The sequence below is a fragment of the Ammospiza caudacuta genome, chromosome 21 (assembly GCF_027887145.1).
Source record: "Ammospiza caudacuta isolate bAmmCau1 chromosome 21, bAmmCau1.pri, whole genome shotgun sequence".
In the NCBI taxonomy this organism is placed as follows: Eukaryota; Metazoa; Chordata; class Aves; order Passeriformes; family Passerellidae; genus Ammospiza; species Ammospiza caudacuta.
The window spans coordinates 9,523,917-9,542,411 of NC_080613.1; the positions used below are offsets into that span (position 1 = coordinate 9,523,917).

At 49.8% G+C, this 18,495-nt stretch overlaps 1 protein-coding gene across 1 annotated transcript in view; it reads right to left on the reverse strand.

Annotated features, from left to right (window-relative positions):
- Nucleotides 1–8,505, reverse strand: part of EHMT1 (euchromatic histone lysine methyltransferase 1) — a 74,999-nt gene extending 66,494 nt beyond the window's left edge. Inside the window, exon 1 of the mRNA XM_058818116.1 lies at nucleotides 8,292–8,505. Coding sequence (XP_058674099.1) covers nucleotides 8,292–8,354 — 63 coding nt within the window. The 5' untranslated portion in view covers nucleotides 8,355–8,505. The remainder of the gene's footprint in view (nucleotides 1–8,291) is intronic.
- Between the last annotated feature and the right edge of the window lie 9,990 nt (nucleotides 8,506–18,495).

Here is an 18,495-nt window from a genome sequence, read left to right on the forward strand (position 1 = left end):
AGAGCTGGCAGGGGAGATGGGCTCTGCTGCTGTCACCAGCCACCCTGCCAGGCTGGGGAACTCACAGCAATGCCCTGTGCTGGCAGGTGCTGCAGAGCAGCCCTCAGCCCCAGGCAGGGCTCACCCAGCCCCAAATCCCTGCAGGATCGCCCTGTCCTGCACCCAAATCCACCGTGGCAGAGACACACACCAAGGGAAGGAGGGAGACAGATTCCTGGGAAAGGCTCCACCACCTGCCAGGCCCAGAGCTAAGGGCACTTCAAGGATGACTCCTGCAGCACAGGACAGAGGCTGTGGGTGGCTGCCTGTCCCTGCCTGTCCCCAACCTGCCCCAAGCACCATGAGACACAAACCCAGCCACATCCCAGTGCTTTCAGCACCAGCACCTTGAGCTCCAAGCACAGTACCTTCAGATCTCCACTCACACACCAAAAAGCTGCTGTGAGCACTGGAAAGCTCAGCTCAGTCCAGCCTTACACAGAACCTACTTTCAGCAGACACTGGCCAACAGCTCCCATTGAGAAATGACCATAAAGCACAGCCCAAACTCTGAACATAGAGCAGCTGTTTTATTTATTCACTTGCTAAGCCAGTAATTCATATCCTTGCTGCAAACATGAGCTTGTAAACCCTACCTCTCCTCTAGTCAGACCTCTTGTAAACTGGGAATAACCTCAGTTTTTCTCGTGGATTATCCTGCAGCAAGACCTGAGCACAGAGAGCTCAGAGTGCTCGAGGGCAGCCCTGGCTCCCACCACAGCCAGGGGCACCAGGCCCTGGCCACAGGCACCAGCAGCAAATAAAGAGCCTCAGTCAGCCTAACAGGGACCAGTTTGTTTTCCCAACCTTTGTTGCAACAAGGAGAGGTCTTGATATTCCTGCTCCTCCACTGACTCATACAAGAAGCCCCAGGATTTCCAGGGGCCATTCTTTGCCATCTGAGCATGATTTTTCCTGTGTTTCCTACGCAGTAACCTCACTCCACACACTGCCCACGCTCTCCCCTCCACAGAGGCGTTGCTGCTGCTCGCCCATGAGGAGAAGCCACTGCAGGAACCCTGGGGTCAATGAGACCTTGACCACCCTCCCTGCTCGCTGCAGTCACCAGCAGCTCAGAGCTGCCTGCCCAGCTCTCAGAGCAGAACTCCCAACTCCAAGACAGAAACCATCACTTTTGTCCTTCGAGAGTACAAAAGCTGGGTGCCAAGGCAAGGCTGGCTGAGGTGGCATCTCCCAGGCTCTCCTTCCTACCTCAGAGACAGCAGAGGCGACATCGTTACAACTTCCCACCAAAAACTCAGCATCAAGGTAGAAAATAAAAGAATCATTAAAAACAAAAATGAAACAAAAAGCCAACTGTGAATTTTGAAGCATTTGGATCAGAAGGAAGCTACAGGAAATCCCTGCAAAGCGCTCGAAGCCTCGTCCCCCCAGGCCATTGCTCTCCCATCAACGCCCAGCACCCATGGGGCACCCATGGGGCACCCAGCACCATCCATCCCACCCAGCTCCACCCAGCCAACTTAGCACCAACTTCACCGCAAGTGTCAATACCTCCAGCTTTTGTGTGTGTGTGTGTGTGTGTGTGAGTGTGTGTGAGTGTGTTGGGGTTTTTTTGCCCTCCCCTCCCTTAAATCCAGAGCAAACTTCCCTTTCTGCTCACCCTCCCCATGCCCCATCCGTCCGCTCCCGATTGGCAGGGAAATCCTATACCCACCCTCCCCGCCGAGAAATGTCTGCTCTTGCAGCAGTCCCAACAAAGCCAACTGCCAAGCACACGCTGCTTCACAATAAAAGTCTCACTCGCTCCATTTATTTTTTTCCTCCTTTCCCCCTTTCCCGCAGCCGTCTGCCTCCATTCCCTCGCCCACCCCAGACTGATTATTAACCATCCGTGGCTGGAGAACCTCCATAAAGAGCACACACAACCAGCCACGAAGCGTTCTTGCCCCCCACCCCCCAGCCCTTAATTTTTAGGTTTCAAAGGGTAGAAAAAATTAGTGCATCTGAAGAAAGACTGATTGGGTCTTTGAAAGGGCTTTAAGAGCCATGAGGAGCCAAGTAGAGGAGCTACTGCTGGTTTAGTTTTTTCCTCTCTGCCTCTGTTTATAAGAAAACAAGCTTCCTCTCCTCCATGAGGTCTTTGGAGGAGATGGAAGACAGGTCAGACCGGCCAAGGAAAGGCTCTGCAGCATTTCCAAACAGATGATGACTACAAACTACAGTGGCGCCTTTAAAACAAACAAACAAAAAAAAAATCAACCAAAAACCCAAAAAGCAAAAAAATAAAAAAAGCCCATCAAAAAAAAAAAAAAAACCAAGAAAAAGGGAAAAGAAAGAAAATAAAAAGAACAAAGCTGAAAGAGCTTTCTCAGCCTCCCCTCCTTGGTATTTTCAGCAGCCATCCAGGTGCCCTTCGCAAAGGTCCAAACAGGTTTTATAGGCACAGACAACACATGCACAGCAAAACTCCAACATATTGCAGCTTACCGAGCCCAAGGGAGCAGAGTTACATCATGAGCCCAGCTCCCTGCTCTCCCGGCAGCCCGGCAAGGAGCGCAGGCTGAGGTGCCAAGATGTCTACCTTCACCAGGGTCTTTTTTTTTTTTTTTTTTCTTTTTTTTTTTTTATGTCTTAAAAATCAACGGTCTGGGAACCCGAGGCTCGCAGCAGCGGTGCTGTGAGCAGAACTGTGCACACACAGCAGGTCCATCTGGAAGAGGGCTGGGAGCAGGAGATCCCTCAAAGTGCCCGTTCCCATGCGGGGCAGCGCAGGCACCGACACCTCTGTGGGATGGACAGCACTGATCCTGCCTGGATCCAGCCTCCAGCTGGTCACCAACCCCTCCAAGGGACACCAGACCCCACTCAGGACACAGCCCCTGGGAAAGATCCCACCAGCCATGAAATGAGGGCTGCAGCAATGCTGGAGCAAGGCAGAGGCAAATCTCTCAACAAATGATGCAACCCCAGCAGCAGCAGATTCTTATTCAGTCATTTTTTTCCTCTTTCTCCTAAAAAAAAATAAATTGAAATAACACAACCCAAACCAGCCTGCTCATGATAACCTTTGCCTTGAAGAGAAGACAAACATTTTGTAGTTAATTATATAGGAAGTAATGATTAAGAGAATGTTTGTAGAAAGAGAATGTTTCTTTGTAGGCACGGGGAGGCTGCTCATTTCAGATCTCAGCACTGTGCTTGGGCAAGGCCTGGGCTCAAGGCTCGTGGGGACGCTGACCACGGGCCTGTCATTAGAAACAACAGAAGCATTTGATCTGCAGAAGGAAGGAAACACAACCACGAGCATACCTGGCCTACAAAGCAGTCACCAGTCTCAAAGCTCCTTCTTTTCAGGCTAAGGCCACTTCCTTATAAGCCTCATGCAATCATGTGAACATGGAATTTTATCTGCAGCTCACAACAAGCACTGCCCTCAGCCTGAAGTTTGCTCCCAAATCAAATTCTTTGCGATTCTTTTGTCTCCCGAAATCCTTTCATCCAGACTATTCTCCATAGAAAAGAAACATTTCCTTCTCAACCCCCATGTCCTCTCTCTCCTATTCCAGCACACACCCCCTGAGAAGGGGGGAAGCACAGACAGAGGTGCAAGTCCCTGCATGCAGGAGCTGGGAACACGGAGACACGTGCATGAAACACAACAGGACTGAAAGTGACTTCTCCCAAGACAAGGCATTCCACTACGGCGTGCAGGCTCCAGGCAAGGGGGGTCTGCAGAGCCCGTGCCCTCTTGGAAAGGGGAGATCGATTTACAGTTCCTCACTGCTTCCAGGCCCATCTAGCTGCATCCCAGTAGAGTTAAAGCCAGTGCAACTTGTGTGTGCAGGCAAATGTAAATCCAGAGCAGACAAAGGCGTCCCCTCCTTCCACAGGCTGAGGGTAGTAAGGAGTCCAGCTGCTGCCTGCCTTCTCCTAGCCCCCGGCAGGGGAGGAGGGGAAGAAAACCCTAAAATGGAGACCAAGATTCATCACTAACTAACAAAAGCAAACCAGCCATTTCAGAAACACCCAGTCCCCAGGAACTGGCTGAGCCAGGACAATACCAGAGCACCAAGAGGAGCCTGGAGCAAGCAGATTCCAGCAGTCCAGGGCAGGGGAGCTGGGAGGCAGCTCACCCCCATCAATGGGGCTCAGGTACCTCTTCAGCCTCCACACTCCTCTGCCTCCCACCCCAAAGCCCCGCAGCCAGCGGAGCAGGTCCCTGTCCCCCTGCCCATGCCCATGGTGCCCAGCCAAAGGGCACATGGGGCAGCAGAGGAGGGAAAACCCCTCGTGGGTTCCCCTGGGACCACAAGGGCCTGGCTGAGCTGCCCACAGCACCTCCACCTGGGTCACCTCCGGCCATGGAGCGGCCAAGCAGCGAGGCAGCGGTGCCTGTGAGCCGGGAAAGCGCACGGGGAGAAAGGAGGGGGGAAAAAAAAAGACAAAATAATAATGAAAATAATCATAATCATAAAACTTGCACCCTCGGGCCTGTCCCTCTAATAACTACAGCAAAACCTCACCAAGGCCTTACTCTGCTGGAGGGCGAGAAAGCGACAGAGCGCTGCCCAGCACCCGAAGTCCTGGAGGTGGGAGATCCTCACACCCTCTCCTCCATGGCCTACGGGCTTCGTCCCCGGCGTGGGGCCTGGTTTTTCTGCTCTGTCATTAAGAGTGGAGCCTGGTCTTTTCCTTCAATCCCAAGAATTGCACGGAATTAGATCATCTTTCTGGCTCGCCTCCCCCTACAGGCAGCTCCCGAGCATGCTCAGCGCGGCCGCGCTGCCATTTCATAACCGCATTGTTTACGGACACACGGACCTGCCATCTTTTGACAGGGACACAGGGCCCGTGTCCCTGCCCAGAGCCCCGGCCCCTGCCACAAACATCCCCCTGGGGGCAAGCAAAGGGAGAAAGCATGGCAAAGTAGAAGCCTGGGGGGTGATGGTGATGGGTTTGTTGTTTTTTCTGATGGTTTTTGTTTCTTTTTGCTCCTTTTTTGCTCCTTGATTTAGGTGAAAATCCACGTGCTTTGAAGGGAGAGGTTAACCCCTGTGGGGGCTGTGGGGAGGAGGAACTCGCAGGGCTGGATGCAAAATGCCAGCCATGATTTTTAGCTTCTTGGAATCACAACTGTGCTTCGATGACACCTAAAAATATAATCCCCAGCCCAGTCTGCCATCCTCTGCCGAGCCTTCCTCTGTGAGAGAATATGGTATTTCCCTTAAATAAACAAGTTGGCTTAGTCCCAGCACATACAGTTTTCTCCTTTAAATGCAAACCAGAGTATTTTTGCAGGCACACAGGAAAACGAGGAGAGGAGGAGGGGAAATGTTCTTCATTTAACACCAAGAACTCCATGAAAAGCCTTTGAAAAGCCTTGCAAGGTTGCTCAGAGCCCCGTTCCGTTCCAGACCTCTCCCTGTCTGTGCTGATCATACTTCGCAGGTGAAAGCAGCTCTGACTTATGACAGAGAGAAAATGCCAGAAGAGCTGGAGGTTTCCTCATCCTTGGAACAAGGACAAGTTGTGAAAAGCTTCCTTTGCAAGAGGCACTGTGCTGCTCAGGCACAGTATGGCAGTGTTGCAGGGAGGACACTTGCACGTCAGACCTTCTTAACCTTCCTTCTTTTCTGAAGGAAAAACAGAAATAAACCACCTGGTCTGGAGGATGCAAGTTGTTGTGTTGGAGTCCAGGATATTCTGTAAAAGCTTGCTCAACATTTTCTCCTCTTCTATATTTTCTTTTTCTTTTTTCTAATGGAGGCTTTCCAATTAGCTTGTACAGTTTGAGTGCTTCTCTCCTGCTGCTTTCCTGACTACTGTAAATGCTGGCAGGCTGCCCTCCTCCTCTGCCCCCCTCCAGGACCAACAGCACCCTAAGGCAAAGCCAGACACGAATCCTCCACCCAAGAGACCAAGGAGCTCACAGGGGCACAGGAGGGACAAATCCCACTGGAAACATGAGGGGCCACAAGGGTCTGCAAAGAGGGGTTGGTGTCAAAACTCTGAATTCGGAGGAGTCGGAAAAAATAACTGGCTGAAAATGGGAGTTGAGGATTATAAACTCAGGGATTTGTTTCCAAATCACTGACATTCCATGTCACTGCAGGAACATATGGTCCTCCAAGGCTGGCAAGCAGGGAGCACACGCCATCAGTGCCCCGAGCCTTTGGGCTGACCCCAACACACGGTCACTCTCCTGCTGTGGCCATTCCTCGACCACTCTCAGCTCCAGGAGCAGGAAGGCAAGAAGGGAAAACTTCAGGGAAAAGCAGCAAAAGGAAAACAAAGAGGAGCAGCAGGAACCAAGCCAGCCCTCCCCCAAACCAGCTGGCCAGGAGAGTGAAGTTCTTTAGAGCTCCTTGTTTACCTGAATAAAAGAACTCACTGCCATTGCACAAGGTGCATGCAATCCTCTTTCCTTAGGAGATGGCATCACATGGGAGAGCTCATGGGAGACCCCCTGCCCAGGGCTGGTCTCACACAGGCTGAGCTGCAGGAATATGCCCCATGTGTGCCACAGAGCCTACTTCCACCCAAACATGTTCTGGGACAAGGGCGAGAGCCTCGTGCTGGCACCGCATAGTCAGGTAAATACATGAAACAGAACAAAACCAAGAGCCAAAGGCCCCCTTTGGGCTCTTAACCCTTGCTGAGAAGCACTGCCAAGCCCAGACCTCGGCAGCTCTCTTCCCTCCAAAGTAGGTCAGGCTTTTCTGTGTCTGCAGACGCTTCCCAAGGGCCCAGCTGGCAGGGACAGAGCATTTCGGCCGGTGCCACACCGGTGTCACCGTGGTCACCACCCCACAGGAGCACACCTCCCACACCTCAGAGGGTTTTTGGTTGTCTCCTCAGCCTTCATCAAGCCCAAAGCCCATTTTCTCCCTGGGTGGAGCTGCTCAGACAGCAACTCAAGGCCTCAGCTCTTCACTGTTAAAGAGAAATCTCTGCTCCCTCCTCGTGACTTCTGATGCCTTTTCCTTTTCTTCTGGATGATGAACAATGAGCACGTTTATAGTCCAGTGGAGACATGATAGACATTTAGATTGGGTATCACAGATCGTCCTGTGTAAGCTCTCTAATCTTTTCAATGCCATCTTCACATCTTGCTCCTTGATTGAAAATTCAATATTGTGTCTGCATTGCAGCTTTGAGGGTCTCCCCAGAGCACAGCAAGCTCAGGCCAGTGTTCTGCAGGGGTGTCTGTGCCTTCCAGGGCTCTGGGACCTTCTGTGTCCATCCCAAATCTCACTGAGGTCTATGGCAGCCAACAGAGTTCTTGCATGTAACATGAAACACAGAGAAAAAAAAAAAAATCCCAAGGGCAGAACCAGGGGGCTGAGTTTTATAATATGTTGCAGGCACGGACCTCCTGCCATGAAATCAACCAGGGATGTTTCCTTTTACTCAGATGTTTCCTTGGATTGCTACTATGAAAAAAAAAAAAAAAAAAAGAAGCAGAAGAGAGAGAGGAGGAAGTCGCCCCAAAATAAAAAGGATTTCTTCTTCCTGGTGAAATACTGCTGGCTCTGGCCTCCACCCAAGTGAGCCATAGGCAGAGGCTGTCAAAAGAGACCCAGTGAGGAGGTGCCATGTGGCCACAGGCCCTCTCCTCCCCTTCAGAAGTTCAGTCTTCAAGCAGCTCGGGCACCCCAGGCTTTGTGCCTGTTTCTTCTTAGAGCTACAAGCAGGGAAGGCTCCTTGGAGAATTTTCCAGAAAATTCACACTTAAAAATCACAAACAAATCCAAAACCAAAACCAACCCCAAGCAAGCCTCCCCACCCCAGGAGCCAAAGAGGGAACAAAGCCCGAGGTTTGCCAGCAGTGCCTGAGGCTCCTGGAAGCCCATGGAGCAGCCATCCCAGCAGGATGGGCACCCCAGCAGGATGGGCACCCTGGCAGGATGGGCACCCCAGCAGGATGGGCACCCCAGCAGGATGGGCACCCCAGCAGGATGGGCACCCCGGCAGGATGGGCACCCCAGCAGGATGGAGCAGCCATCCCAGCAGGATGGGCACCCTGGCAGAATGAGGCACCCCGGCAGAATGAGGCACCCCAGCAGGACGGGCTCCCCAGCAGGACGGGCTCCCCAGCAGGATGGGTGATGCCAGCCTGCCTGCACAGGCCAGCCACGCGCAGAAATATCCAAAGAAATGAACAAACAACCCCGGCCATGCTTCCCCGGCCTCTCCTCTCCTCTCCTGTCCTCTCCAAGGCCTCTCCTTCCCCAGGCTGCCCTGCCAGGGCCTCGCCAGGCACGGGAGGAGGACGGACCCTGCGGTACCTGCGGGCAGCTGTTGTCTTCTTCTGGTGAAGACTCCAAGAGTTGCATATTCCAGATCCTCATGAGCAGTGATTCAGTTTCTGCTCATGTGATAAAGCTCCCTCTACAGAGTGAGCATGCCCAGAAGAGCCCATTTCACTGCTCCCTCCACTGCAGCCATTTCACAGAGAACCTGCCGGCTCCAGGGCGTCCATTGGAGCACGATTATCCCGGGCATCCCGGGGACGCACCGCTAATGCAGATCATCTGTCAACTTTCTGACAGGGCGCCAGGCCTCAAAACTGATCACTCGCCTGAAAAAAAGAGAAAGCTTTTTAAACCACACTGCTGTCTCGTGGCCTTCAAGAGTAGCACTTGCCTGTGGGAAAAGGAGAGGCAGGAGGGACAGGGAGGGATGTGAGTGGCTTGGGGATGTCCTCAGGCTGATTTTGTTGTGCTTAACGAAGTGCCCGACCTCTGAGAGCTGGGATGAAGGCACATGGGTTAAACTGATGCAGTGAGCAGTGCCCAAGACAGAGTCTTCGAGATCCGAACTGCTGATCTGAAGGGGAGATCATTTTCACTTTGAGGATTAATAACCTGACCTGCTACAACTGACTGTGAAATAGTATCACAAACACAGTCATGGAAAAGCAGGGGGGCAATGGAATGAAGGGACATCCTCGTGGATCCATCCTCATCCTCACCCTAATGAAGGGATAGTTCACTACGAGGCGCAGGAGCTCTCAGCCTATGTCAAACCCTACAATACTGCTGGCCCCAGCCAGCAAGATAACAGAAAAAATTTTAGCTTCAAAATAAAAGTAGTTTGTCTCTGTTCCACTTCACAATTAAGCATAAACTCTTGGCAACCTTCATATCTGCTCAGGCTCCCAGTAAAACTGCCAGAGCAGCTCGCAGGAACATCTGTAAGCAGAGCTCGGCTGGAAGGGATTCAAGGAAGACTGGCATTTATGGGAGGCAGGAGCAGGAGGCTGCTGGAGCCGGTGTCAGGCTGGAGAACCTCCCCCCGAGCAGGGGGAGGGCAGCCAGCAACCTCGGGAAGAGGCCAGAAGGAAGAGGAAACTCTGACATGGCCCCGTGGCACCACCCGAGTGCTCCTGGCCAAAGGAAAAACAGCTTAGCAGAGGAGGAGAGCACCAGAGAGAGTCCTCCTTAAGAGAGAGTTCTCCTTAAGAGTAGAAACTACAGTGAAGATGAGCGGAGTAAAATGTGTGACAGTGAGCTGGGGAGGGCAGGAGCAGCCTGCACTGGAGGGAGGAACAAGCCATCCAAATCCGTGGGGAGCTCTGGAGGAGCCTGGGGATGGTGTTTGCTCTGCCCCAGCACAGGCCAGTCCAGGCCCCAGCGCAGCACAGCAGCCATGGCTAGCTCTGCCAGGCTGGGAACATCCACAAGCCACGTTTCCTCCAGGCCCAGCAGCTCTTTCACCACCGTGGCCAGGCACGTTTGCAGAGCTGCAGTAATTTAAGCAGCAAAGAGCTGCTATGGATCTCCCTTGGCTATGAGGATGTTGTTTTCCTCTCCACACTCTGGAGAAGTTTCACTACTAAACAGTTAAAACACACAAGGCTAAATTGAGATGATTGAAATTCACAGGCAAGGAGTATTTGAGGTGACAGCATAAAGAAAGGATCGCTCTTTCACCCACCGGGTTTCATTTGATGTGAATCTTAAGTTTTAATATACTCAAAATGAGATTTTCCTGGCCTTTCTCTCACTAGCTGAGAGGTGTAGAGGTAACTCATTTAAAGACAAATTCAAAAATCCCCAAACAAAAGCAACAAACCCCAGCTATACAGACAGAAGTTGCATTATCCACCGCATCAAAAGATTACTGTACTTCAAACCAAAGATGGCTTTAAAACAGTTGATGTGCTGCCCTTCCTTGCAGCGTGAAATTACCAAGCTTTCATTAAAAGCCCAGAAATAGAAACGAAGATATTAACAAAGGCAGTGTCAATGATCCAGCACAGTCAACATTCCCTTTCTGAGATAAAATAAGGCAGCACAGCCTCAGCCTCCTCACTGCATCTCCACACCAGACATGTTTTCACTGCTGAGGTTAAATATACACGGAGAGCAGATGCTACCAGAGATGCTTTTCACATCTCATGGCCACCCTTGAAAGCACTAAACACTGTTTAGAAACAAAAAGGAGAAAGCAGAGCTCATCAGGGCACTGCAGATGCTTCAACAACCAACTTGAGTAAAGCATCGATCGATCGTAGCAGCATCTCTGCCACAGGGGATGCCTGGGTGTCACTCAGTGAAACCTGACATTTCTGCCATCCAAAAGGAGCAGGAAGCTTCCAGGGCACAGGCACTGGAATGGGAGAGGTGTCTCCTGCCCGGGACCCCCCTGTCCCCCTTGGCAGGGTGCTGCACACCAGCAGTCGCAGGCTCTTTGCAGCCTGGCTGTGGGAGAGGTTTTGCTGATGATGCAGGATGAGAACAGGCCCAAGCCCCGAGAAGCTCTGCCCTCTATTTAACCCAAATACCCTCCAGCAGCCTTCCCACCACAGCCAACACACCCCTTTGCAAACATTCCTGCCAGGGCCCACAGATTACAGGGTATTTTCACTCCACGGCTCTCCAGCCTCCCTTCTCTGATTGAAGGCTCAAACACCCCTTTCAGAAATCCCACATTTTCAGGAGAAGGGAGCAGCACAAACACCTTCCTTCACAAAGGACACCAGGCTCCTCAGGGCTCTTGCTTAATGACACCATTAAGTCCAGTATTTTCACAGCTCCCTTGCAGGGGAAGCCCAAGTGGGAGGCAAAGGGAGGTTTTTCTTTTTATAGGAAGAACAATATTTAGCTCTGCAAAATACAGAGGGTTTTCCTTATTTCCTTTCTTCCATCAGGCTCCTCTTCTTGCAGACCCTCCAGCTGATCAAATCTGCTGCTCCCTTTCAGCCTCCTCAGAAGCAATCCCAAAAGCTGAAGGTTCTTTGGGTATGAGATGAGCATTTCTGCTGGGATCCTGATTTTTTCTGCACCACTATAAACCATTCTCCAGCTCCACCACAAGCTATTGAAACATTCCTTCTGCTCTTTAACAGTTATATACAACATTTATTAATCAGAATGTCCCAGGATACCCTGGGTATCCATCCCCAGCACCCTCCAATGTCCACCTCCAGGCTCAGGTAACAGCTTTGAAAGAACAGGCAGTCATTAATGCACCTTTTGGAAACACAGCTTTCCCCATCTTTCAAAACCTGGTTTATGTCCCTAAAGCTTTCAAGCCATCTCCCTTCCTTCCCCCTTTTCCCCAGCAGAGCTGAAAACTGTTTTTATTTAATAGGAAACAATAAATGTTCCCTGGGATGCTGCATTGAGTAAATCATAAATGCTAAAAAGGAAAAAAAAAAAGGAAAAGAAAAAATATCCTCTTGGACAGCAATTGAGATGTGAGCTCTCTGGGAGATGGTGCTGTTTTGATAAGAATATGCATTGAATATTTCATTTACAGGGCAATCCTAGAACTTTATTTAGCAGCATATTGGCCAGACAGCTGTAATTTAGAACATACTGTATTCCTAACAGCTCCTAATTATATAAATTCCTTCAGCTTTAACTTACAGTAACCACAACTCCTTCTATTTTGGAGCTCTAAATCCACCATTTCTCCCCTTCACTCAGCTATGGCATATCAAGAGCTCCTACACTACAAACACAGCCTTGCTGGAGAAGGATCCTAAATCCAGCATTCTCTACCCCCAGCAGAGCTAGTAGGCTTCCAGCACACTCACTGCTCCACAGAGCAATGTTTTATTGGTTTATTTGGGGACGGTGGCCCCATTTGTCAGTGCAAAGCCATCCTGCAGTGCCCTGCCAGCAGCAGGCTGGGAAAATGGCTGTGCACATTCCATCCTCCTCCTGCTGCAACGAGAGCTGGAGCTCCTGCCAGCAAGCCTCACGTGTTCAGCGTGGCCCTGTTCTTTGACCTCACACCTATTTTTTTTAAGGATTAAGGCACTGACATGAAAATAAGCAAGCTCTTCACTGGAGGAGAATCAGTGCTCCACGAAGCCTTTGTGTTTCTCCCCTGATCACAAGCTCCTGTGGAACAGCGCCTGTTGACGGCTCTCCCAGCCATCCTGCTGACTTGATCAAATTTCTGCAAGGAACAGAAGGAGCAGATGAACTCTGGAAAAACAAAGCTCCTGCCTCCATGCAAATATCCCTGGTTAAGAGGAGCGGAGAAATAGAGCGAGCATGATGTGTGTACGGAATTGGCTCCACAGACGCTGCTTCTCAGCAACTGCCATAAGGTGGCAGTGGGTCTTTAAGGCTACCTTACACCTTCCCACAGCACAATAGGAACGAGCACACCAGTGGGTTTCCAGCAGCTGAAACTGATTAACTCAAATTTCCTCATCAAGGGAACCAGGCCCTACATGAAAACTTGGGGCTGAGATCACCTCCACTGCCAGAATCACACAAGGAGGAAAAGCCACGGGGGTGAATTCTGCAAAGCCATAAAGGCAGCCCCCATCTGAGCCAAAGAAAATCAACCCCTTTTCCCTCTGGCTGTACAATCACAATGCTGTTTGTTTTACAGAAATGCTTCTCTTTGTGCATTCATCCAGCCATAAACAAGCCAGTGACCATTAAAGAGTAGGAGAAGTTCTGCCTGGCCAGCAAGCTGGGCTCCAGCAGGATTTTATGCAGGGAACATAAAAGCCAGCCCAGTAAGCAAGCTGGTCACCAGCTCAGCACCGGGCTGATGTAGCAAAACAGGCCCAGGAAGCACCGAGGAAGAGTTGGGTTCACAAGAAAGATGGAACCAGGCAATAAACAGGCAAATTACTTTAGGTAATGAAGTGACTCATCATGCAGAATGCCCATCACCTGGGACACAGCAATAAAATCAAATCTATGCCAGTCACCCCCTGAACTGTGCTGTGAAAAATGGCCAGAGGTGCCCTGAAGGAAGAGCTGATCTACCTTACAGCACAGAGCTGTGATCACAGAGATTTCTGCTCAGAAAGTCAAACACAATAACCCTGTACCACCCAAGGATTCCCAGGGCTGACAGAGCAAACCCCTCACCTTACCTGTACCTACAGCCAGTCCAGAACTCAGGTGGGTCCCCCCATGTGTGAGGGGACAGGTCAGAGAGAGCTGATGTCCCCCTGCTCCACACCAACCCAGAGCTCCCCTACACCTCTCTAACACAAACATCCAGAGCCAATGTAAATGTTTTATTGGCACCTCACCACGCAGCGTGCTTGTACAACAACTGGAGTCAATCGGCTCATGCAGCACATACCTGCTGGTGCTTACACATTCCTTGTAAAAAGCTGGCAACCAGGGGTGAAATCCAAGAGCCCAAACGAGCACAACTCACACTGCCTTCCCCCAAACCCACTCACCAACACATTAAACCCCTGCAAGAAGCACAGAAAAATCTCTCAGCCAAAGGAATAAACGTGCATATTCCCTCCTCTCCATGCCACTTTGGAGAACCTGAGGTGGCAAGGTTTGTTTGCCATCACTGGAATGCAAAATAAGTCTGAAAGAGGGGAGTTGGAGTTTAACATTCTTCCACCCTCCCACAATCCCAGAGGGATCTGGAGCAGGTCTGAGCCCTGCGAGGTTCCCCATTAATAGCAATTAACACCCGAGCCCACGATGAGATGAGACGCAATCACGTGCCTGCCACTATGAAGGCTCAGCCCTGGCTGCAGCCCCTGCCTGCTGTCACCTCATGTCACCACCCTGACATTGCACAGGTCCCTTCTCCACGGCGGCCAGCAAAGGTCAGCACTGCAAACCCCTCCCCGCGGATCCGCAGGAAGCGTTTGAAGCCATCTCGTGTCAGTGGTTTAACTGCGCTGCTTTTGAATCAATTCCAACAGTTTGCACTCCAGCCGCTCTCCAGGCTGCCCCAGCCCAGGGCCACGGCAAGGAACCCATGGATTTGCCCTACCTCCATCCTGGCTGCGGGTCCCTCCTGCTCCTGACTCCAGGCCTATCCCTCCTCCAGCCACAAATCCATCTCACTCCATGGGTGCAGCCTCCACCCCGGAGCATGCTCAGTACGGGCTGATCTTCAGCCATTTCAGAGCTTTAATGAAATGTAAGCATAAGGAAGTGTCATTAGCAAAAAAAAAAAAAAAAAAAAAAAAAAAAAAAAAAAAAAAGGGGGGGGTTGGAAAAAGGTGCAGGATTCATCCTGATCCGGCCAACCTTCCTCTTCCCATCCTCTTGTCAAGGAGGCAAAGCTCTCACTGCGAGGATCGCAGGCATTTTTAGGCAGCAAGCATCTCGTTTTAGAACAAAAGCAAGGAAAATCCTGTCTCAGGCAAGCCTTGTGCAAAAGGAGCATTTCCCAGTGACATTCAAACCAGCCAATTTGTCACTCTGGGTCTTCCACAAATTACAATATTTTCATTGAAATACCATTAATATTATTTTTTCCCTCAACGGGCTTTAAGCAAGCCTTTTAGCTGGCAATGCAAATAGCGCTTCCCAGCCATCTTAAAGCTAAACCTACCCCAGTCTACTCTGAACTCCTTGAAGGTTATTTTAACTCCATTTGCAAGGAAGTTAAACAGCAGGATGAAAGAGAAGGAAAGAGACTGCAGTGTAACACACTTCATGCTATGATCTCCTAAGGACCTGAATTTTAAGAGAGGTTTGTTTTTCACTTATCAGCTCTGAAATTCCTCCATCATTGCCTTGTCCCCTCAATGCAGAAAAGTTTGTTTCAATGAAGAATTAATAGAGGATTTTTTTTAAATCCTTCCTAGGTTTACAAGCAACAAAATATGAAAGACACACATTGTTGGAGCACACTTGGGGAATAAAACCCTGCATGCTCTGAATGATATACACATGGAGCTTGACTATTCCTTAAAAACTGTTATTTCCCCACATATTCTTTGCATATCCCCTACAGATCTCTCCCAGCTCACTGAACTACCCCAGAAAGCAAAGACAGTAGGTAAAAGTAAAGCTTTGCCAGGGCAAAAATTGGTTATTCAATCCCAACAAAGTTGGAACATATATATCCTGTTCCTCCTGTTGGGCTCAGGCCAAAACCAGCTCTGGATGCTGAAATCCGTGAATTGTGTGTGCTCTGCCGAGCGATGCTCGCTTCCGTGGAACATGAGCACTGTCTGCTCCAGAGCTGGAGCTGGAGGAAAATTCAAAAATAAAACCAGTGACTTTATCAACACAGCATTTCAGGAAACACCAGGGTGGCAGCTGAGCACCAAACCAGCTTTTTTCCCGAACAGAACTTCCAAGGCAATTGCAACAACGCCACAGCCATTCTGTACAACACCACAAGCCAAGATCTTCATCAGGCCCCAGCACATCTGTGCCAGATGCACTACACAAACAACTCACGATGTTGTTTCCTCATCCTTTCTCTGATAAATCCAGCCCAGTCCTCAACACCAAGCCACAGCTTTTTAGCAAATTCTTTGGGCCCTCGGGAGCGCCAGGCAGCCTGGCACGCCAAGCGCTGGCAAGCTGCTTTTTACTAAAATATTTTTAGAGCAAAGACATTTGGTAAAGTGACCCAGGATAAACCACACTACTTCAGTGTGCTGAGCTCTGCTCAGATCTCTCCTCCTGCTCCAGGATGTCACCAAAGGCCATTTGGCCCCAGGCTGTCCCCTCTATTGGGGCCCAGATCAATTCTCTCCACGCCACACTGGGCAATCCCAGACACCACCCAGCGCCTTCATTAAGCACAGATTGATAAACCCTGCCAACAAATTCTATTCCCATCCTCTGCTTTGCCTGGAAATTGGAGGTAGTTTAAAAATAATATCCAGACCATAAAATCCCGAGGCATGTCTGCTGAATCGAGCGGTGTTTGCATCTCGCACAGCTCAAGCATGTCAAATTTGTTTCCTTGGAAACAAAGACCAATTTGCAAGCATTGCTTTCTTCCCTTTTTTTTATTTTATGTAACGAAGACATCCATACCTGCAGCTCTTGCTGATACAAAGGAATTAAAGCAGATTCACCTACTAACAGGGTTCATAAGAGAATTATTAATGGAGTTCACTAATGAACCATTGGTTTGCTGCACTAAGGGAAAACCAGAGCACATTGCTATTTTAAAATCCCATTTTCCCTCAATGGATGCACACTCGAGGCGTAACATTGATATTGCTTCCTTGGGGACAGGTAGAGCAAAACAGCAAAACCCAGAGTGATTTCCTTACCCTGGGCTGGGGATGGTGGGCCCAGTGGAAGAGCAGGAAATCCTGTCCTGCTCCTGCCACACCACTGCAAAGCACACACAGCCCAAACACACCTGCCTCCAGCACAGGATGAAGAGTCAACACAAGCTTCATAAAAAACAAAAATTATAACATCTTTTAGATATGTTTTGGCAGTTTTAAGCCCAACTTTTCCCCAAAACACGCAGTAGGGAAGTTGGGAAGCCAGACCTTCTGTGCAGCCATAACTCTTCTCCCAGACCCACTCCCACCTCCCAGGGAAGGCAGTAAATCCTAAAGCAGTGACACACAACCTCTCTGTGAGGGCATGAAACAGGAGGGAGGGCAAAAGTGTCAGAGCTGGGTTATCCACAGGCTCATTTACAAAGCGAGTCAGAGCCCCCAGCCTCCAGAGCTTTTGTCAGGAGCTCAGCACTCTCACAAATCCGTCAGATAGAGCGAAAAACCAACACGTGAGAACAGCAAATAAAATGATGGCTCCTCAAACACGCCTTCCCCGAGGCCTGCTCAGCACAGAGGTCATCCCCAGATCATTCCCTGGGTCACTTTACAGTCTCTATCTGAGAAGGTCACCTTCACAGCCAAGGGAACAGAGCTCCAAACTCCTCCTGCTCCTGTTAGGATCACTGCATTGAAAAAGCCGCGGGAGCTGCACAAACAGGAGGTGGCAGGAGCAAGAAACCCCTCCTTCCCCCACACAAGGGACAAAGCTTCACCATTCCCTATCCCTGGAGATTTCCAGAGTTGTTACTGGAGCCAATGGCCAGCACTAAATCTGATAGAACTGTGGATGCTTCACACTTCAGGCCTTGGACTCCAACATTCCAACCAAGCTTGGCAATGCCACTCTCCTGACAGAGCAGCCTTGCTCTGCTCTTCAGCAAGCCCACAGTAGGACCAATCACCTGGAGGGCAATCTGTAAACAAAAAGCACCCATAAAAACCCTAAACTATGCAAATGCCCAGCAGAATTCCCGCAGGGTCTCACCCTCAAGCTTGAAAAATTAAGTTTTTTTTCAGTACATTCACTTGGAGAGCTCTCACCACCAGCAGCTCAAAGTTCCAATCTTGCTGCTGTCAAGGAATCCAGGAAACAAATCCCCCAGACTGCCAACAATGTGCACCCTTCCCCAAGTACTGCAATTGCTAAATTTGATTCCAACCAATGCCACAGTCTGAAGGAATTTTGGAGACTGTTGAATGAATTCTGGGGGAAAACCATGAAAAGCCATCTAGTTCTTCCTGATGAAAAGCAGAGCAAATACTGAAAAAACATCTAAACATGACCAGGTAAAAAAGAACCTGATAGATACATGGTGATTTGCTTAGAGATACTGTAACAATAATTAGGACTTTAAAAAGCAATTTATAATAAAAGATGGGAATAGTAGGCAAATGTATCCACTTTTGCAGATGGGAAGATCAAGGTTTGGAAAATTAACTGCCAAAAATTTCTGGAGCAGCCCTCCACAAATGTATGGAGCAGAGGAACAGGGTACAGGAGAGCTCGATGTGAAGTCATGCCCAGCTGCTGATTTCCTGAGTCACCTCAACTGAACAAACTGGGCCAGCAAGGAATGTGTTTGGACAGCCCATAAGAGCTGAGTCAAATTTAAATTCCACTGAAGTCTGAGCACCTCAAGCTCCCTTCAATAAAACCCTCCATTATTTAAAAGCAACCAGAAAACCCCAAACCACATAATGGACGTAACAAACACATCAGTATTTTCTCCCTCTCTCTGATATTCCCTTAACCAACATGTTTTTGGAGGGGAGGGGAAATATTTATGCAGAACAGTGACCATGCAATCACTAAGGAGCTCTTTATGCCCATTGCCAAGTTTGAAAGTGGGTGGATGCCATGTGGGTGAATCTGTGACACCAGGACACAGGCCAGGCTCATAAAAGGAGTCAGACACGTTGGAATCAACCAACGGGAGCAATAAATTCTGGGAAGTTCCTTAGAAATGTTCTGTCAGATAACTGGGCTG